The sequence below is a fragment of the Convolutriloba macropyga genome, chromosome 8, assembly GCF_964194025.1.
Source record: "Convolutriloba macropyga chromosome 8, txConMacr16.3, whole genome shotgun sequence".
Taxonomy (NCBI): Eukaryota; Metazoa; Xenacoelomorpha; order Acoela; family Convolutidae; genus Convolutriloba; species Convolutriloba macropyga.
Window position 1 is genome coordinate 32595768 of NC_134475.1, and position 23364 is coordinate 32619131.

A 23364-nucleotide genomic window follows, 5' to 3' on the forward strand; every position below is an offset into this window, starting at 1 on the left:
AACAATGCTAAAATTGCGATCCGGAAAAGAACTCAAAGAGTTGCCAAAAAAAGAAAAAGAAAATTATTTCGCCAAAAACAATCAAGCACAAAAAACCAGCCAATTACTTACAAAAGAATCCTCAGACGCCGGAAGTGGTTTTGAAACTTCAACGGAATACAGGAATCAGGAGGAGGAGAAAAAATGGGAGTTTTTCTACGAATGAGAAACAAATGCTTGAGTTAAAATATACGAAAAGTCCCGCAGCATATGGAAGCGTGAGAAATCTACAAAAGCAAAAATTTGAAACCAAGTAGAGTGTAAATCTTTTTGGAGGGAAAAATGCCCACACAAAGCATAAGAAATACAAAAAGATTCCAACACTGAAAGTTATTGCCTACAATGTAAACGAAATATGGTCGCTAGACTTGGCTCATGTGGAAAAATTAGCAAAAGAGAACAAAGATGTAAAATACTTGTTAGTTGCGGTTGATTATCTCTCACGTTATCTGCTTTTTGAACCTTTAAAAACAAAGTACGCCACAACAACAGCCAATTCAATCTGAAAAAAAGATAGAAAATCAAGCAACCCAAACAAATGTGGGTAGATGCTGGTACAATATTTAAGGGCTCTTTTATCACTTTGTGTCAGAAAAGTGATTTTAAAATTTATCAAACTTTTAGCGGGAAAAAATCTGCATTTGCGGCAAGAAAAATACGATCGCTCAAAAATTTGATATACAAAATTTAGAGGACAAATGGCCATACTCGTATAATACTCAATTGCAGAGCTTTGTAAAAACCATTGACTCTAGAGTCCACAGGGTAACGAAATTGGCGCCGATTAAGGGACCAAGAAAGACGTTCCCTACTTGTTATCATTATTTTTTAATGCATCAGCAACACTAGTACGTCGACCAAGATTCAAGTTGGGGACTTTGTGAAATAAGAAAAGCGGATCTTCTTTTTAGAAAAGGATGTAAGGAAACATTTACCAACAAAGTTTTTGAGATTTAAGATATGCTTACAACAAATTCCCCTACTTATAGTCTCATTGATCAATCTCAGGAGCCAGTTTAAGGAAATTTTTATGATTTAGAGTTGGTCAAAGTTAGAGATAATAGTAGTGAAATAACAAAACATGAATGAATTCAGGGTTCACTTTGTTTCATGAGCTTCTATGAAAAATTTTCCTCGAAATACCTTGCCCTCTTTCAAAAATTATTTCAAAGAAGAAATTAACTTGGAGGGGATTGGCGATTTGCAATAATTAAAATTATTTTCCCAGCAAAAACAAATCAAGTGAACAAAAACAATCTAACAATATTTTCATCTGAAGGCCTTAAATTATAAGAGAAAAGCATTCCATTTGCTGCTGTCTCCAGACCATATGAAGGAGAAAGACGCATCACTGAAATTGGTTTCTACGAAACCTTTGACCATCTTTTGAGGTCCAAAAAAACAACTTCTGGTTTACATCATTTTGACTATCAATATAACAAAATCAATTGAATTTTTTTCCTCTCTTTTGGTAAAAACGATGGAATTTTTTTTCGGGATATCGAAATTCCAAGCATACTAGGTTTCAACGTTTTTCGTAATGGATCTGATTATCATATTGTATAAAATATGTTGGACACTTTTGAAAATCTGACCATGGCAGATGTCGAAGAAAAAAGATAGAAAATGATGCAACCCAAACAAGTGTGGAAAAAAGTTATTTACAAAAAATTTTCAGTAAATTGACATTCACTTCCGGACAGAAACGGGACAATTATTTCCATTCTCTGGAACATAAAAAGTTATATAGATTTTGAAAAAAATTGATTAGTTGGAAGCTTACGATTAATAGCAATCAGTTTCACCATATTTTTCAGGATACTATCGCGAACGAGGCAGTGGATTTGAGGACATAGCAGCAGGTATTGGCAAGGCGGCAATGCCGATTGCCAGAAAATTTTGCTGGCTTGTAGTCAAAAACATTGTACCTGAATAAATCAAGCAGCTCCTGAGCTAGTAGAGGTAGTTACAAAGAAAAAATCTCCAAAACAAGCAATAAAGTCGACTGTGAAAAAATGGTAAGAAAACAAGTGGGCGGATCAAAAACAAAGAGATTGCGTGAATTGACAACCAAGAGTGAAAATCAAGGCATTCGTAAGAAGAAGGTTTTAACAAGAAGACGGTAAATTTTCTTTTCTAAAGTTCAAAATGATTACTAGTTTACTGCCCGCAGAGGCAACACAAACCACACTTGAGTTGTTTGAAGAACAACCTCTGCTTCTTACTTTTCACAGTGCTTTTACTAGAAAAGTCTGACCATCATGTTCCTCGGACGATCCAACGCTTGAGTTTGAAGTTTTGGATGACAGCAAAAATTCATAGATTTACACAAATTTATACTTGAAAATAAATGTAAAATCTCCCGAAACAATGACGGCGATTTAAGGACAGGTATTGAAGTTGCAAATACAGACGCTCCATAATAAAGCAACAGCGCACTACATTCTTCAAATTCAGAATGCAGAGTATCTGCTAATGGTGTTAAAATTTCCAACACATAAGGAAACTATGCGCACAAAGCATTCATTGAAGAAGAATTTTGTCAGGAAAAACAGCAAAAAGCAAATGGCTAGTTTGTCAAGGATATTATTATCAAGACGAGCCAGCTAAAATTGACGGCACCTACGGTTGCGCGGACGAAGTAGCGGCCAGAAAAAACTCTTGTAGCTAACTCCCAAGAAAAACTATTTTATTGGAAACCGGCGAGTGACATTTTGAATTGCGATAAAATTACTTGGTGGTTTTACTTTGCGAATTTCATTTAGAAGGTCTACAAATGATTTTGTTGAGATTTCTGAGATCAACAAAAACTACAAACTTAAAATAATTCAAGCAAATCTGTACGTCAGAAAAATGAACGTAGCGGATCTTTTTTTGACTGCATTTGAAAAAACTCTACTTAAAACACCTACAGTTTACCGCTGTACAAAATTAATGCCAAGAAATTTTTTTAGCAACAACTGGAATAAGAAATTGGAGCCATGCGGATATTTTTTATCGAAAAGACCAGTACGACGTATGGTAATTGTATTGGCAACTAATCAAGCGTACCTTGGAACTAATTGCACTGACTCTTTTCACTACCAGAAATTTAATATGAAAAAAAAAATTTGTTTACAGAAATAGGCAGCCTATTGTTTGAACTCCGGTCACAAATAATTTTAACCAAAGCATTTACCTCAAAACTCTGGAAGCCTTTGATTTTCTTGACAAAGGTGGGCACGGCATAACTCTCAGACAACTATCCCAATATTTTGGTCTTAGCTTTTGACTTAAATTCAATGCAGGAGGCTCCTCATAATTTTATTCATTGCGTGCTTACAAATTGCTCAATTTCAGTTCAATTTACCTTTGACGGAGCATTGGCAGCTAACATGAAATTCTATTTTTGGTGAAAGAATCTTAACATTTTAGGTTAATTCAGATTGAAAGGTGACAAAAAACTTAAATATTACCTACCCCACAAATAGATAGTGATGAAATATGCTATTTGTTGCGAAATTGTTTGATTTGATATATTAAATTTGTGAAGATTTTGCAGCAGACAACTTCACAAAGCTAGCAAGAAAAGAATTTATCAGAGTCAATGCTTCACCGTCGCAACATGCAAGAAATAATTGGATGGTTCTTTTGTTTCACAAAAATAAAGTTTATTTGGCAGATCCGCTTGGAATCCGAATACAAAATTACCAATTAATTTATTGCCGTCTGGTAAAATTTCACAATGAAGTCACTCAAATACTCAATTTTTAGCCATTTCCAAATCAAAATTCAAAACTCTGTGGACTTTTTTCAATTATATTGCGCACGTGATGTTTGGTTACGAGTTTACGATGTTTAATTTGAAAAATAATGATTTGCTACGTTCGCTAATCATATGCTCTAACTTTTTTGATTAATTTTTTTGTTCAATTCTTTCTTCAAAGACAACAAAAGAACACAATTGTTAATTAAAAATTTTCAATTCCATATTAAAATTCGTTGTCTCCGTTTTTTTGAAAACTTTCAGCGATAATTAAATACCTGTAGTATCATGTGTTTTCACACAAGCAAATACATATCGTTTTTCAGAGCGCACTAGATCGTGATAAAAACCAGAGTAATCGTGAGACGAAGACATACTAGCTTCTTTTTACACCGGAACTCAAACATTTCAACACATTTTGTCTTTCATATTAAGAAAAAATCTCCAAAACAAGCAGTAAAATCGACTGTGCAAAAAACTGTTAGGAAACACTTGGGCGGATCAAAAACAGAGAGATTGCGCAAATTGAAAACCAACAGTGAAAATCCTGGCATTCGTAAAAAGAAGCCTTTAATGAGAAGACGGTCAAATTTCTTTTCTAAAGTTCAAAATGGTTACTAAGTTACTGCCCACAGATGCAACAGACACCACACTTGATATGTTTGAAATACAGCCTCTGCTTCCTACTTTTGACAATGCTTTTACTCAAAAAGTCGGACCATATTCCCCGGACGATCCAATGCTTGAGTTTGAGGTTTTGTGTGGCAGGAACAATTTCATGGATTTACAAATACTTCTATTTGAAATTAAATGTAAAACCTCCCGAAACAATGACGGCAATTTAAGGACAGGCACTGAAGTTGCAAATACAGACGCTCCATACTTAAGCAGCAGCGCATTAAATTCTTTGAATTCAGAAAGCACTGTATCTGCTAATGACCTTAAAGTTTCTAATAAATACGGAAACTAAGCGCACAAAGCATTCATTGAAGCAGAATTTTCGTCAGGAAAAGGAGCAAAAAGCAAAAGGCTAGTATGTCAAGGCTACTTTTATGAGGACGAGACCGCTAAAATTGACGGCACCGACGGTCGCGCGGACAACGTACCGGCCAGAAAAAGCTCTTGTAGCTAACTCCGAAGAAAAACTGTTTTATTGGAAAGCCGGCGAGCGACATTTTAACTTGTGATAAAATTACTTGGTGATTTCACTTTGCGAATATTATTTAGAAGGTCTACAAATTATTTTGTTGAAATTTTTGATTCCAACACACATTACGCAGTTAAAAATAATTGAAGCAAATCTACGTCAGAAAAATTACCGTAGCAGATCATGTTTTGACTGCAATCGAAAGAACTCTACTTAAAACCCATACAATTTACCGCTGTACAGAATTAATGCCAAGAAATTTTTTAGCTACAACTGGAATAAGAAGTTGGAGCCATGCGGATATTTTTTCGAAAGGACCAGTACGACGTATGGTAATTGAAATGGCAACAAATCAAGCGTACCTCGGAACTAATTGCACTAACCCTTTCCACTACCAGAAATTTAATATGAAAAAAATTTTGTTTACAGAAATGGGCGGCCTTTTGTTTGAACTCCGGTCACAAAAAACTTTAACCACAGCATTTACCTCAAAACTCTGGAAGCCTTTGATTTTCTTGGTGGGCACGGCATAACTCTAGACAACTATCCCAATATTTTGGCTTCAGCTTTTGACCTAAATTCAATGCAAGAGGCTCCTCATAGTTTCATTCGTCCATAAATTACAGATTGCTCAATTTCAGTTCAATATACATTTGACGGAGCATTGGCAGCCAACATAAAAATTCTATTTCTGGGTGAAAGAAGCTATGTTAATTCAGAACGAAAGGTGACAAAAACTCAAATATCACCTACCCCCCCCCCCCGATGGATAGTGATGAAATACGCTATTTGTTGGGAAAATGATTTCCTTGAAATAAAATTGTTGTGGAGGTTTTGCAGCAGACAATTTCCCAAAGCTAACCAGAGAAGGATTTATCATAGCCAATGCTTCACCGTCGCAACATGCAGGAACTCATTGGATGGTTATTTTGTTTACCGAAATCAAAGTTTAATTGGCAGATCCGTTTGGAAACCGGATAAAAAACTACCAATTATTTTACATTTTTCTGGTAAAATTTAACAATGAGTTCACTCAAATACTCAAACTTAAGCCAATCCAAAATCAAAACTCAAAACTCTGTGGACTTTTTTGCATTTATTTTGCGCATGTGGTGTTTGGTTACGAGTACCATTTGATGTTGAATACAAAAATTAATGATTTGCTACGTTTGCTGATCATATGCTCTAACATTTTTATTTATTTTTTTGCACAATTCTTTCTTCAAATCAACAAAAGAACACAACTGTTAGTTAAAAGATTGGGATTCCATATTAAAATTCGTTGTCACCGTTTTTTTTTTTGAAAAGTTTCAGCGATATTTAAATTCCTGTATTATCATGTCTTTTCACGCAGGCAACTACATATCGTTCTTCAGAACGCGCTTTATCGTGATAAAAACCAGATTAATCATGAGACGACGACATACTAGTTTCTTTTCAAACACAAACCCAAACTTGTGACCATGTTTTGTCTTTCATAATAAAACAACACGTGTTGAAACATGTGCAAGACGGCAGTAAAGCTTAAAGTTGACTGGAAAATTAGAGAAACTGAGACTACCACACTGAATTGCCTATGGTTATAAAAAGAGACCACACCTTGTCTTTGACAAAAAAAACAGCACGTGTTCAAATATTCGCAGGACGGTAATAAAGATTAAACTTGAATAACCAACCAGAGAAGCTGAGACGACCACATTGAATTGCTAATGGTAATAAATGACGCATGTTGGTGCATGTAGTAGACACAATAGTTCCTAAAACTTGGCCAACCAATCACAAACGCCGAGACAAAAACTTGCGAAACACAAAAAAAATAAAATTATATGTTGTCACATGCACCAGACTAAACTTAATCTTTAGCCAGCTTTCAACGAAACAGAAATTGGCAAAAACTCCAGATTAAAAAATAGACGAACACTGTAGACATACAGCTATAAATATTGTTAATGCTATGAATCTAAAAGGAGAAAAGAAACAGAACAGGAGTACTGTTTATCAAAGTAAAGACAAAAAAGTTTCCCTCACAAAAAAAAGAAGTTAATTTGTTAAGGATATAAAGAAAATGGTTTGCTCATTCTATCATTTTACCTAAATTATGCATTAGGGTTCAGTAAAATATCAGTTTTTCCTTTTAAAAATTGCGATTTTTATATTTTAACCCAAGTTGTACGCTATATTAGTGTTCACTTTTGCATTATACCTCAAACACATTGTGTTACTCATTTTAACGACCTACAATTGCTGTCATGCACAATGCAAGACGATTTTTGCATGATGGAATTGCTTTTTTGGAAGTTCTTTTCATGAAACTGTCCAAAAAAAACAATTTTACTCTAAAAATACACAATTTTTACCTCGATTCTTAACTTTCCCGTCATTTTAACGTGGCAGATAAATTACTTTACCGCACAATTTCAAAAACTTTTTTATAGTACTTTTTTGGAATTTTTTATATAGTTTTGAGAGTTTATTTTGTCCATTTCATACGTATATTTCCTTATTCTGTGCAAAGTTGCATTCCTTTCACATTTGACGCTGCAAATTTCATACCAGACACAATAATTCTCAGTCTGGAGCCCTGGCACTTAAGTTTTATTTATTTTCTGATCTGACCACACTCACTAATCTGGAATGTATCAAATTAAAACCAGATATGGAATCAAAACCATCAAAATTTGACTCCATTTCGTTTTACTGTCAATATGTTACATAAAACTAATCGAGAGATTTGAATAAAGAAAAGGTAAGTTAGTTTGATGTCTTTAAGAAACCCATGAATAATCTTTTTGACTAAAACAAGGTTTATAAGAATTTTTAAACTTTAAAATCAACTTTATGACCCCAAGAAAACGCAAAACTTTTACAAGTTTTTCAAAAATTCCACAAAACTGTGAAATTTTAACAAGTTTTTTTCCCCGCACAAAGTAGCTGGAAATATCATACCGAACAAACCTGGCAATATTTTAACAAGATTTTCTCACTGCACAAAATTTACAAAATTTTTACAAGTTTGTAGTTGTCCCCACAAATTCGAGAACTTTTTACAAGTTTTTCCCCCGTCACAAATCGAGAAACTTATTCAAATTTTTTGTCCTGAGAGACAAAATTTTTCTAACTCATAAATGTACCGCACGATTTGTCACGGGGGCACGTCCCCGTGACAATACGTTCATTTTAGTATACTACTCAAGTCCAAGAAACCTAACAAACGAAATCTAAGGAAATGAACATACCGATTATTATATTACGTTTAAAACCGAACTTTCCGAATCTAAGAAATTCAATATACCGACCATTTCCTAATTTTAAAACTAAAAATACCGAGTATATGAAACCGAACATACAGTCGATTTCTTGCGTTTAGAAACCGAAAATACCGACAACACCGAAGAAAATAAATTAGGGTCTTTTGTCGTCTTGACTCACTAAAACGGATCATGCCGACGATTTTTTTTACGTTTACAATCAACGATTTCTGAATTAGGGTGATCCAAGGTTACATCGAACAGAAAAACAGAAAAGGAAATATTGTTTATTAGCCTTAATTTCCTGGAAGTATATTGGTTTCTTAAAAAGAAAAAAAAACAAAAATTTTTACCTCCTGAAATTTAATTGTGATTTGTGTAAATGTTGATACCCTTGCGTTTAGTAATAAATCCGCAAGTCGCAAATTTTTTGCATTTAAAAATAATCGCATGAGACAAACGCCATGAAAAAATCGTGTTCATTGCTCATTTATTATAGTTTTTAATTGGTCTCACCTGAGGTGATTACAGACGCCAGTGGGTTTGATGAACTTTGGTTTTGAGCGCATATGTTAATCTGATTAGAATTGGGTTTTGAACGCACATGACTATATTCAGAAGTTATTTGCACCTCACGATGTTATTTGCTACACATTTTCGAGCGCACTGATCAAAAATGGATCTCAGCGGATGAAGGTTCCTTGATAAAACTCCGAAAGGCCTGATCAGAAGGGGTTTTCGAGCACATGATAGTCATCCGGTCACTGAAACAAGTCTCTTAACAGATTTAGATTCGAAAGCATAGCAACAAAAGAAGAAATATAGAGCGCAAGATTTTTTGATCAGAGGTCATTTCATCCTAGATTAGTCTGATCAGCGGTTATTTAGTTCTGGGAGCTGATCGTCGAGGGTAGATTGAGAATCATTCATGAGTAGAGAATAATTGGTAAACATCATCTCAGCCGTTACCTCATTCTCTGTTGGAACTTAGCTCGTTAATTAGTAAATTGCCAAGAAACGCAACAAAATGAGTTGTCATTGCAATATTTTGACCTAAACTTATCCCCCTTTAGCCATAATATTAGGTCAGTACCTCAAAGTGTTACTCCTTTTCCTTGTTGTTGTTGTTGTGTTTAAGAATGGGAGAAGAAGAAGAGGAGCAATATATGGTGGGGGAGGGTGACTACCAGGAGGGAGAGAAGCAGAAGAAAAAGAAGAAAAAGAAGAAGAAGAAGAAAGACAAGACCAGCAAATATGATGATGCTCTAGACTCCAAATATCAGCACCTTTCCTCAGAGGTACAGTTTCTGATGCATACACTGTACATAATTTTTAATGAAACCTTAGTCATTGCGCCAGAAGTTGTAGATAATACATTACGAACCTGAGCAGGTCCCTACTACTGGCTGTAGGATATTTTAAAAGAACGAGGAACGGTTCCTATTTCACGTCCATCAATCTGGGTTACTTGTTCAGAAAAACCAAAAAAAATCAAACAATGAGTCAAATATACGAACAGAAATGCCTAATCCCCTTAAGTTGAGTTTTGAGTGACGTCCATGCTTGAGTTTTTCTTAGTGATCTGTCATTAGACGAAACGTAATCAATTTGATTGAAGTTTCGTTTTTAAGCCAAGTTAAAGAGCAAAATGTATAAAAAGTAAAAATAAAATTTTTAAAATATAAATGAAAAAATTGTTTTCAAAATTGCAGATAGTTAACAGAACACAAGTGATGCATTACCCAGGTTGCCCGATCTTGGAAAACTTGATAAGGCTGTAGTACGGCACCGTATGAGTCTTTGATCAAAACCGTACTAAGATCTTGTTAAGTTTTCTACGGGCCGTAGTAAGGCGGTACAAAGATTTCTAAGGTACCGTACTAAGGCCGTACCAAGATTAATAAGCTTTTTAATGTCAAATAACAGCTAGATAATTGTCAGAAAAGGCTCCAGTCATGTTGAAAAACCGACTTTTTGAGACTGTTCCAGTATGTTCTGGGCGTGTTTCCCTCCTTTCTCATCCGGGCTGGGGACCGACTACGGCGGAATTACAAACAAACAATTATAGGTGATTTTGAGAAGAGCACTAGGTAAAATAACAGGCTTGAACTCTATCTTTAAACAAAAACATAGCCGGCAGTTTGCCGGAAAATAGCACAATAAATCGTTATTTTAACAATAAATTTTCAAAAATCGCTAATTGCGAAATTCGCCAATTTCAATATGAAATTCGTCAATTTCAATATGTAATGGTGATACTCCATACTGTTTTGAGTTTGATATGAACAACTCCTCCTTGACCTGACACGATGAAAAAAACCTTTTTTAAAAAAATCGCTCTTCGCGAAATTCGCAGATTTCCGTATGAAAACCTAATTTTTTTGGTAGGCAAGCTATACCAAAAAATCTTTTTGTTTTACACTCCTTTTACACTGGTGATACTCCATACCGAGTTTGGTTTGATTTGGACAACTCCTTGACCCGATGAAAAAAACCTATTTTTAAAGTTCGCAAAAATTCGCAATTCGCGAAATTCCGTATAAAACCCAACTTTCTTCCTAGGCAAGCTAAACCAAAAGTTTTTTTTTGTTTTACAAGTTTTTTGTTCTTTTTTGTTTTTTGTTAGACAAGATATAGAAAAAATTCTTTTTCTCCTACACTCTACCTACACAGGGGATACTCCATACCAAGTTTGGTTCAATTTGGACAACTTCTTGACCCGATAAAAAAAGACCTGTTCGATAACAAAAAGCACACCTCAGCCAATAAAATCTGAGGTTGGACATTGTTTCCAGGAATCAATCTTGAATAACCGTTCAAAAACAAATTTTCAGGACACAAAGATTACATTGCAATCATTGACTGCCTAGCTGCCAGAAATTGCGCTGTTGATTAGCCATTTAGATGCCAAAACTGTAGAGAAGTTCGAAAAAATATTAAATCTTAATCTACTTTTTTTAAAGCGATCAAATGTATTTAAAGTTGCGCATTTGAAGACTCTTCTTAAATCATTCTTTTAAATAGTTTAAGTAATCTGACTGTAGCTCTGCAGGAGTATTTTTGTTGTTGTGAATGCTCAAAAATGCTCAAAAATGAACTTTCAAATGAGCCAAAGTTTGAATAAAAAAAACTTTTTCTGAAACCAGAAGAGATTTAATTGAAGAGAACACTGACCAAACACAATAACTTCTGTTCCCTCTCATAAACTATGCGCCTGCAGCTGAGAATTTATTCACCTGCTATGTAAGTGATACTGACAGTTTCATGATAAAAACAGTGCTAATTTTATTTGATTCCTTTAAACCGCAAATTTTTTTTCGAACTTCATTTTACAGCTAATCATTTTTTGAGACGTAATACGTAAGCGTTGATCTTCTTTGGAAGAAAATATCAGTATTGACGCTTTGGATGGATTTTTGGAGTTAAACGTTTTTCTGTTTGATTAACGACATGAACTGCAAAAGATATCATTAGACTTCCAAAGTTCGGCCTTAGAAGAGCCGTAACAGGCTTTTGCAATTTCGAACTGTTTTGAGGTAAATTTTTTGACCTTCAGGCCTACCTGCAAAGCAAATGAAAGTTCGAAAACATTACCTTTGAAATATTACAAAACTTGATACGGCCTTATACGGCACCGTACTAATTTTTGTAATTTTTCAGAGATTTAAAAAGTTATACCCAGTGACATAAAGTGATGAAAAAGTGACTTGAATGAGATAAGCGTTAGATTTAAAATCGAGTTTAGGAATTTAGAATTTACAAATTGAAAATTACATCAATTGGCTACGGTGCCGTGAAAAACCTTTTACGGCCTTATACGGTGCCGTACAAAGTTTTGTAAGTTTTCTACGGCACCGTATAAGTCATAGTAAGTTTTCAAAGTTTTCTCTAAGGTGGGCAACCTGGGTAGTTGTCACTACTGTTAAATGTAGATTGTTTCATTTTATTGGCAGCTGGTAATAACCTAGATATTAACAAAGAAAAATTTCGAATTGTTGGACACAATGCAAGCAGAAACTAGTTTTTTTCCTCGTAGTATACAAAGAATTTACGACGAGTTTTTTAAAATAGGGATTACGTAATCTTTAAATATCAACATATGCTTATTAGTGGTCTAAAAAGTATTTGTGAACAAAATTCTTATGAATAAAGATTATTTTTTTGATTTTTGCCAGATTAAAGTTAACTTATGCGAAATCATTGCATCTTTTTTTTCAACAATGGCCTAATTTAAAACTTTCATCGCAGGACAGACCGTCAGTTTTTGCATCATATAATTTTTTCTGTAAACAGATATAAAGACAATTAAAAAATTTCTAAGTTTCCTTCTAAAATTGAACACGTTAATCTTGTATAGTTTTTATTCACAGCATTACGATGCAGAGGTATACCCAAATCGTCACGGGCAGATATGACCGATGCGTGTATCTCGTGTTCGTTTTTACTTTGTTAATACATTGAAAGTGGAACAATATTGCGGAAAGTAGCTACTTTAGCAGAAACCGTAAAAATGGAAGGGAATATCGTATCCCGTGTTCGCAAAAATGTCCTAATTTTAGCCGCAAAATACAAGTACAAACTTAATATCCTATTTTTCGCGCGAGTTGTATCACGCATCCGCTCCATTTATGTATCGATATTTTGCACTTAATGCAGCTCGATTTTGCATATAATCCGTAATAACGCCTAACTTAATTACTACTTATTTAATTAAGCCTAACTTATTACTATTAGTAGTACTTTATTACTACTTAAAACTACTTATTAGTACTTTTTATTACTACTTATTAAACTCGGCCAGTCCCATATTGATATACAAAGCCTTTGATGTGCGAGGGATTTTTCGGAAAAAAATCAGTTTTCGTGGTTGCATGTATTTAAAGCACTTTAAAGCTTTGAAAGCTTTAATTAAATCTTTATTCAGGTGCTTTTTGCATGCTCAAAATGCGCGCGAATAATAGATACCTAAATTGAGCGAAAAGGTGCTACAAGACTTGTTACCTACTTTTTGCACCAAATGTTCTTTTATTTCGCAAAATTGGCGGAACCCCTTTTGCGAAAAGTAAGATACAAAGGATGTCTCCTATTTTCGCTCATTGTATGTATCTAAATTTTGAGCCAATTTTACTAAGGCGGAAATTTTGGGGTATACCTCTGCATCGTAATGAGCCTGGTATTTCATTCTCGTTTTTGATTCAAAAGTTTTGTTTGGCCCTTTTGACTTCGAGTGACTTTCACGCCCCTTATTTTTGGTTATGCATTGTATAAATTTCTCTCTCATTCCAATCTACTTGAAAAAAACTACATTCTTAACTATATATTCTGACATATATAGATTCTGACTTATACATCTCTGAAATACTTTTGTCTGTAAAATACCTCGCAGTGTTTTGACAGTTAACAATCACGCGGTTAAAAAAAATGTTAAATTGACTTTTTCTAATATTAGTAAGAATGGAAGGAACAAAAATTTATTCAAACTTTGTGTTAAGGACATTTGCTAGGTTCTATCCATAAAATTTTTTTTCAAAATACCACTTAGTGTGACTAGTACAACTTTCATTCTATGCTTTAAGTGGAGCTTTACTTTAAAACAGATATAAGAGATTTTTAATTTGTTTTAATCTTAGGTTATAACGACAAAACTTATGCGTTTACTGTGAAGTTATTTTTGTTCAATATCGTGCGAGAGCTTGCAAATTGAGCTTGCGCTAAAAATTTTGATAAAGTGCTTACAATTTTGTTACGAAGTTTACTTAATTGTTATGTAAATTTTTTAATACGTTGAGATTGTCAACTGATATAGAAGAGCGCTATTTAGCATTTTTCACCTTCGATAACATAACAAAAAACCAGAAAAAAATTGATGATGATTTTAATCGCGCTGGGAGTAATCGTGCAATGCGTGTGAATAGGCCAGTAAACAACAAAAAAATTCAATTCAAAGCGTAAGATGCCTCGCTGCTGAAATTTTGTTCCTATGATTATTCGGCAATGAAAGGTGACGTTTATCTGAATCGATTCACTATTAGGCTTCTTATTGAGAAAAAAGGTAATGATTTTGTTTTGTCGTTGAGTGTTGCCAGTTTTCAGTGCGCTCCTTTTGCTATTCAGCTATTCAGCAATGAACTGATTCTGCTTGTCAAAGAGGCTAAACAGGTTCATGCAGTAGCTGAGTCATGTTTCCGATGGTTCTTGCAATACAATAATCTTCAAAGATTCGTGAAAACCGGCTGCTTATCTTCTAATTATTTGCAAGAATCTTACAAGATCTTGTAAGATGAAGCATAATTTTAGAAGAACTTTGCAAGATCTTGCAAGAGAAATGTCTGATTAATATCATCAACGTCTGACACGACACGTTCTTACATTAAAAGCCGTTTCTGTTTTTAATTGCTCTTGAACGAAGTTCATAGCAATTATTGTAAACGTGTGTGTCTTTTTATGCAAAATTTTCGCTTGACAATTTTGACTTTTCGAGTGACTTCTGCGCCCTTGGCTTTTTGCGTTTCGCTTGATCTAAAATTCTCTCTCAGTCACAATTTCAAGCAGCTGAATTCAAACAGGCGGCAATTTAATACTATAAGTCAAATGAAAAATGCGCCAAAACTGATGCCATTTTTTTTACTTTAAATCCTAATAGTGGTATATGTTAACCTCTAATGTGTTTATTTGAAGCCCACTATTGAACTTTTTAGTCCCATTTAGGCTCTCCCACTAGTCGTTCGAGGGCAATTCTTCCGATGTTTAGTCGGTTATGTTTTTATATATGCAGTTTACCCCCACTTTTCAAATCAAATGACAGAATTTAGGAATTCGGGATGAATATTCCACTCCAGCCAAAAATTTGCTTGATTGTGAAAATGAGGAAATTTCTATGTTTAGAACTTGAAACACTTAGTTTCTTGCAATTAACTCCGACGACACTTAAGTTTATATTCTAATCAAAGATATCAAAACTTTCTTGATTTTTTTTTGAAAATCAACAAAAAGGACTATTCCTTTACGTTTAGAGCCTAAATATAGCCTGTTGTCTTCAATTCCAAACCAAACATACTGAAGATTCATTAAAATCCATTGTTTTTTCGGTTTTTATTCGGTCTTCTTGACATTCTAGCCACCGTCAGCCTCTCAAAGGCTATTATCTGGGCGCTCTCCTTTTTCACAATTCAAAGAATTCGAATTGTATTGGGGCGCTGTTTTTTTAATACTTGTTCACAAATTTTCATGGTTTTTGAAGTCAAATTGGAGTAGTGATTTTGGCCACGCCTAAACAAGAAATGGAGCGAAAAAACAAGTGGTTTCGCGGCGTGAAATTTTTTCACTCTAACTTTAAAGTAGAGTCAGAAAACGGTGTTTGAATAAAAATTCGCTTTCTCGCTAGCGGTTTTTTGTTCTTATGCTGCAATTTCTTCACCTTGAATTTTACTGTTTTTCGATTTTTTTTGGATAGCTGGATAGGACTTTTTTTAAATTGTTTTCCCAAACCTTTCAGAGTTCAATCGAGGCCTAGCTTTTGTTTGAATCCATTTTCTCTTTCTCACTAGTGGTTTTGTTCACATGCGGCATTTGGACATTGATTTTCAATTTTTTAAGAATTGATCTGATTTTTTTTGGAAATGGTTTTCCCAATTCACTCATAGTCCGTTTAGGTCTAGTTATTGTTTAGTCTTTGAATTGTACGTCAGGACTTGTCCTGCTATGTTTTTTAAATTCGCTTTACCTTTTGATCACGTTTTTTATTTTAGATAAGTAACGATTTTCACGTTTGATTTCTGACTTACCTCACTCGCTGTTTCAACTGAATGGATTTTAAATTCTTTCACGCATTGAATTACGCAATTTGGTGAATACGGCCAATGTCAAAAGAGCAAAATCAAAAGAGACGGGATAAACCGATAAAACCCGGTCATTAAGTCATTGAGAATTAGGTTATGAAAGTTCATTAGAGTGTTTGCTAGCTGACATCGGTGTTAAGCTTATTACCTTTCAGTTTAGAAGCTGAATTAAGTATAGTTTTAGAATCCAACTGAAATTGCACGCCAAATTAGAACACTTTTTGACACTGAAAAAAAAACAGAAAAAAAATTGGTCATATTGTCTCTTCTTTTTTCTCTTTCTGTTTCAATCCCGATGTGCATGAAGAGCGTCAACGGCGGCTCTTTTCCGGAAATCTGCCGGCTATATTTTATTTTGTAACGTGTTGCTGCTATAGATTCCGATGTCAGATGACCCGTCACGTGGTGGGAGTGGGGGTGGATATGGGGACCAAAGCTACGGGGATGGCCAGAGGGAGGATGGGGAGAGGGCAGAGGACGAAAGGGGAGAACAAGGATCACAAGGCCAAGAACCGGACGAGGAGGGCAAGGAAAGAAAGGTTAGGGTGAAGATAGTTAAAGGTCTAGGAATAGATAAATTCGTATGAGAGTGACGTTAATTATTTTTACTCCGGTAACCGTAAACGACTGCGTACTTGGATGAAACAAAACAGACAAACAAGTTTTTGCATTAATAATCTTCTTACAGTGAAACCTCGATGAAAATGGCTAATTTGACGATAGAGCATCTGGTTGGCAACAACTGCAGCTGCTTATTTTCTTCAACTTCCATTGAGGTCAGACCTTAACGTGAAGGTGAAAACATGGTTTCTTTAAGTGAACAGAGTTTTGTGTTATGGCAAATGTACATTCGCTCGAGCTTAGAAATTTAATCGACTTTGTCATTCTTTTTCACGACCTAGGTTAAGATTGGTGTTTAAGCGCGTGTGGACATTTGCGACAGAAGGGAAGTTTAGTTCAAATTTATTGAAAATTGGGAAATACCCATCAAATTCTTTCACGATGCTAGTTTTTGAGCAAAAGCTTGGACAGAAGTGAGAAGATTTTGTCTCTCTTGTGTACACCCATCGTCATAGTTATCCACGCGTCACTGATCTTCGCAGCTTTACAACTACCCATTTCACTGCTCACAAGAACAATTAAGTCCTTCAGTTAAATAATAGGGGTCTAATATAAAATAAGAGCAATAAAATTTTAGACTAATTACATGACCAAAATTGCACATAATGGTGACGTTTACCCGTCATACGAGTGATGGACATTATGCTTTCGCTGTCTTTTATGTCCAGGATTAACGTAACAATTTTTCATCGTGAACAAAATGAAAGTTAGTGACGACTGATCGTCACTGTTGTCAGATAAATTCCAAAACAGTCTCAGCCCCGAAAAACGGCGGCAAGATGCTTTCTTACACCTAATGTAATTTTGGGTTAAAATTGAAGTTTTGATTCGGGATCTTTTTCTGAGTTCTACTGCTTTTGGTTTAACATCAGGATAATTGCAGTGATATAAATCAATCCCAATTTATCTCAAATAGCGGGAATCAAAATACAGTGGGCCAATTAATACAAGAAATCTGATTTAAAAGTGCATTTTTTGAAGATTCTCTGACTCCAGTCTCTCCGCACGGAATCCCTGATGAACTCCAAAGCCTTTTAATGGCCCTTTTGATGGCATTTTCAGAGCAATTGGTGTAAATTATTTTGGTTCTGGTTTTTATTGAGTTGATACCCCAGTTTACCCATACTTGGAAAACTTGCTACGGCCGTAGTACGGCACCATATGAGTCTTGAATGAAAACCATACTAAGATCTTGTAAAGTTGACTACGGTCCTGAATGCGGCCGTAATAGGTTTTCTAGGTTACCGTTTTAAGGCCGTATCAAGATCAATACGGTGCTGTACTAAGGCCTTACCAAGATTAATGAGGTTTTTAAGGTAAAATAATAGCTGGAAAATTGTCGGAATATGCTCCAGTCAAGTTGAAAAACCGACTTTTGAGACATGACATTTCCAGTATGTTTTGGGTGCGTTTCCATCTTCATTTCTCATCCGGGCTGGGGACCAGCTACGGCGGAGTCACAAACTAAAGCTATAGGAGAATTGAGCAGAGCACTAGATAAAAAAACTAGGCTCGGAGAGCTCTCTCCAAAATAGCAACTTAAAGATAAAATAGTACATGGAAAATGGTCGGAAATGGTAAGCTGTAACCACTTAAAATTGCTGTTTGCTGTTTTCTTCAAATCTAAAGATTAAAGGAATAATAGAGACAGACCTACCTATTCGCGAGCTAAACATTGCTGCAAAACTTTTTCAGTTATATCTTAAGACATCCTAAAAAATTCATTGAGTTTTGCCATTTTTTTCGCCAGCTAATTTTGGACCACAAAAATAGCTGTCGAAAGGTCAAGGCGTGCAAAAAATGCAAAATTTATGATAACTCATTTATTTTACAACAGAACTTCAAAATAACAATTTTTACTTCAATTGAAAAAAAAATACAAACAGATCATTGATATGACTAAAGCATAGCTTTGATATCTTTTTCATCAGAGGAAAAAAGAACTTGGGCATCGGAAATCCAGGATTTCCCATAATACACCCTTGTGATCCACAAATGTGGCTAAAAAGGAAAGGAGCCCAGGAAAAACGGGAAACGGGTAGTTATGGATAGTGGCTTAAATTGTCATTGTGCCTTAGTTTGGTTATAAAGACCTCGTCCTTAATAACAATCTAAAATAAAATTTTGACTCTAGTTGTCTTTTTTTCTTTTAAAAGTAACCACTGCAATGCCAATCTTCTTTATTTCTCCTCAGTGTGATTATCACCATGCAGACTTCACGGAGAGGATTTTTTTTAAATAGAAAAAACTTAATTCACTCTATAATTCCAAATTATTTTTTCCTGCTGCAGCGTTTTTTGAGTTGGTTCACTACACTTAAAGTAAATTTTTATGCCTTTCAATATGCTGTACTGTATACAAATTAACGTATATAATTCCAAATTATTTTTTCCTGCTGCAGCGTTTTTTGAGTTGGTTCACTACACTTAAAGTAAATTTTTATGCCTTTCAATATGCTGTACTGTATACGAATTAACGTATATAGTGTAGATAAAGTTTGAACCCTCGGCTCTTTTCCTATTACCTCCTATATATTTTCAATGTTCTCAATGAGCATGTTTTCTATGATACATTTAAGCTTTTTAAATAGTGAAGCTATTTTTATCAATAACGCAATATAGTTACCATTGTAAGGGAGAATATTAAATCTACAAATGCTTTGTCCTCTTATTCTGACTGCACAATGTTAACATTAATCGCGCATTTTATTTTTAACTTACGTCTCTCGAACAAACTTTTTAGCAACTATATCGGTCCGGTGGTCTTTTGTATGCAATTTTTGGCTTTACCGATTTTTCGTCTGACGCTTTCCGTCTTCATAAAAAATATATAAACAGGTAAAGCACGGAGGGCATTAACTGAGTTTGAACCCCCACAAAAAAAACAACACCTCCTCCACCTGCCGATTTGGAACCCCTCTCAACCAGCCCTCCCAACCCAACCCTCCATCGCTTGAAGGCGCCTGACCCCCTCTCTTCCAACCCCCGCTCGCCAGTCGCTTGAGGGCTTAGTTGGTTGTTTCTATTTCTGATAAACGATTATGGACATCAGGCTTGAACTTAACGCCAAGTCATTTTCAGTTCCAGAAGTGAGCAGTAAAATTTCACATCCATCATCAAAAATGGGCGCAAACGAAGATCAAAACACTTTTTGTGCTCGTCTAAGCTAGCTAAAAGTAGCGAAATTTTCAAGTTTTTATCAGTTTTTCCTTTTTAACAATTTTCTCTTGGCTGAAAGTTTTTTTCAAGATTCTTGGCCGATGCTGCCAATACTTTTTTTTCCACTTTCCATTTTGCATCATTGTTTTCCACACGTTGAAAAGAGTTTAATTCATTTCTTGCCCAATTGGGAAACAAATATTTGTGCTGTAAAAACCTGCAGATGGGAAAATGAAGAGTGTAGAGATGAATCTTTGCAAACTGCACAAATATATTTATATAGCATTTGGTGTCAGCTATCTTAGCACTGGGCACCTTTTGTAAAAAGGGATAAGAATAACCTGAGTACTAAAGACCAAAAAAAATTAAAATCAACCACTATCTGCTAAGAATTCAGAGATTAGAAGAAAAGATTGAGATCAAGAGTTTCAGGGTAATATATGTAGACTATGATCCGGTTTCATCAGTTTCAAAGTTTCAATTTTTTGATTTTTTTGTAAACTATAGTGCAAATTGCACAAACTTATAACACGGCTCAAAAACTTGTTTTTATCCTAATTTGGTCTTATGTGATTGATAGCGAAATTTGCTTAATCAATATTGAGGCTGAGTGATATTGATCCTGCTGAAACAGTCCTCCTGAACTAGTTACTTTGATGCTGGAGTTAGTAATCATAATCTCGGAAAATAAAGAGGAAACTCGGATAATAACGACGGAACGTCAACGCTGGTTTCGGCCTTGTCACAAAATCTGTTTGCTCTAATATTAGTAACAGACAAATCAATTTTGAGGTAACTCAGCTTAGAATTTCAATTTGGATCAATTGCTTACAACCCTGATTTTAAAAATGAGACCGTAGAAGAGTTAGAGTTGTGAAAGGGTGCTTGCTACATGTACTTGCTACAAGGGCAATCCCGCGTCGAGGTGTCAACGCTAAAAATCGCTAAAAGATGTCAGATTTGCGGTGAATTTGAGTAAAAATGTAAGATTTGCGCTCAATGCGATGAATGCGGTGACAAAAAATATTTAAGCGGTGAAAGAAAATTTTTCACCGCTACCAGCAGAATGCGCTGAAAAAAAATATTTCAGCGCTATCAGCAGAAAGCGGTGAAAATTTATTTTTCTCCGCTACCAACAGAATGCGGTGAAAAAAATTTTTTATCGCTAAAAACGCAAACCTTACAAATGTTCACCACTAATTACAAACGCTTATCTTAGATTCACAAGAATTATGCATGAAGTAAGGGACAGATGGCGGAGTTGAATAAGAAGTTGGTGAGAGGCATGAGTGGAGTGGTTCGAACCCGTGTACGGACGTTTAATTTTTGTAAGAAATCCTGTGAATGCGGTGAAAAAAAATTTTCAACGCTAAAAATCGCAAATCTCACATAAATTCACCGCTTTCAGCGCATTCAACGCTAAAGGATGCGGGCGTTTTGCGGTGAAAAAAGTTCTTTTCACCGCTATTCACCGCTAATCTTGCATTATTTTTTCACAAAACCTCGACCCGGGATGTGATGAATAATGATGATGACCTTTAGTCAATCTGAGAGAGCAGATTGTAGCAGTAGAATTACTATAAGTACACCTCCAGCCAATCAGAGACTGAGAAGACACTATTCTACTAGATAAAGCAAATGCTCCACTAACTCCAGTCAGTCTGTTAGTTTAGATACACCATGTGTACACTTGACTCCGGTATACTGTATTACCACCGTATTAATATAAGTTTATCTTCTGTTGTTTACAGAGTCGGTTAGTCTAAAGATATGGGTAAGCCTACTTCGCAGCGCAGAAATAAGTAGTCCTAACTTTTTATACATTAAGGCTGTAAAAGGAGCCCACCTTCGTTGTGCCTTAACTGGTGCGACCAGTAAGTTAACAAAATCTAACCGTAAAAAAACTCACAAAAAATTATACTATTCTCTTTTGAAAAGAAAGTTAGATCTATTTAACATAACTTTATACACTTTTACACTTTAAGTTCAGAAAATGGGAAACGCAACCACGACGGAAATTTAAACAAATTAACATAAACCAAAATTTAGCAAAACGAGCCGTCACACTGGCCAAACGTCATCAAAATTGTATACAAATTCCGATATACAATTAGCCGTTCTTGTACAACAGAAGAAATGTCTTTTGCATGAAATCCTACCAATTAAAATTACACACTACCAAAACCAAGATGATCTTAAAGTTGAAAATAAATAAAAGTTGAAAATAAAAATGATCTTAAAGCTGAAAATAAAAAGTATTGAAAATAAAAATACTCTTAAATACCGCTAAGCAACTCAAATACCACTATTTTGCAGTAGAGAAACAACTTATCCTCACTTTACCAGATAAAACTTCACAAGTCTCACGAACAGCTTTTCATTCATTATTTGACGGAGCTCAAATCACAAAAGGCTCAATTGTTTTATTTGTCATCCTCTCACTAATAATAAATATATTTCACTCATTTGTGACACTTTATTGAACCCACTATCAGACACGCTATTTGATTCAGCAACCCTCCGATAGAGCCTGTGCATTCAGAAAATCATCATTTGAATTTCTAAAACCCCTAGCGTCAACATTAATTACTGCTGCTTTACAATCACAAAAAGAAAGAGTACACAAAATTGCTAGACAGGACAATGAAGGTTCCACACACCTTTTCAAAACGTACATAAGTTCCGCAAAAGATGCAGATTTACCAGAAGCAGAGATATTAGAGTCTCTCACTCTTTTATCCTGGTGCGTACACATATTTTGGAACAGTTTAATGAGACACATTTTCTCAGCTACAGAACTCATAGCAGAGTCATACCCTCAACTAATGGGCCAACTACAAGAACCGCTACATTGCATTTATGATCCAGATTGGTTTCCAGAAAACTTTATAACTTTCATAGAAGTACCATCTGAAACTATACAAAACTGAAAATCGATTATGAGAGTATTGAAAATAGAAATCATAATGCCGAAAAGCAACCATCCAAAGTCACAAATATTACAGAATATACAAATACATCCCTTGAATCATCAACAATAGATAACGTAGTTTCTATAGTCTACTCACAACCAATGGACTGAAATTTGAATGAAACAACAGAAACTGACTTTAACTCCACGCTGTTAGTTGAAGGAACACTTTTAATGTCACACTCGAAACACTCGCTCACTAATTGATCTTGAAAATAATAATAACAAAAATAATAATAGTATTAATAATAATAATAATAATAATAATAATAATAATAATAATAATAATAATAATAATAATAATAATAATAATAATAATAATAATAATAATAATAATAATAATAATAATAATAATAATAATAATAATAATAATAATAATAATAATAATAATAATAATAATAATAATAATAATAATAATAATAATAATAATAATAATAATAATAATAATAATAATAGTAATAATAATAATAATAATAATAATTGACATACAGAGACTACTGCGTAGTATCTAAACCAAGTGTTAAAAGTATTAATTTATAAACTCTAATATACCATATGTTATATAACTAATGCATTGTACATATTCATATTCTCCAA

The 23364-nt window shown here is 34.5% G+C and overlaps 1 protein-coding gene across 1 annotated transcript in view; it reads left to right on the forward strand.

The window, feature by feature from the left end:
- Positions 1 to 17272, forward strand: part of LOC142345026 (uncharacterized) — a 79505-nt gene extending 62233 nt beyond the window's left edge. Inside the window, exons 2-4 of the mRNA XM_075397110.1 lie at positions 9318 to 9477; positions 16395 to 16556; positions 17216 to 17272. Of these exons, the coding sequence (XP_075253225.1) occupies positions 9319 to 9477; positions 16395 to 16556; positions 17216 to 17272 (378 nt within the window). The 5' untranslated portion in view covers position 9318. The remainder of the gene's footprint in view (positions 1 to 9317; positions 9478 to 16394; positions 16557 to 17215) is intronic.
- The last annotated feature ends 6092 nt before the right edge of the window (positions 17273 to 23364 follow it).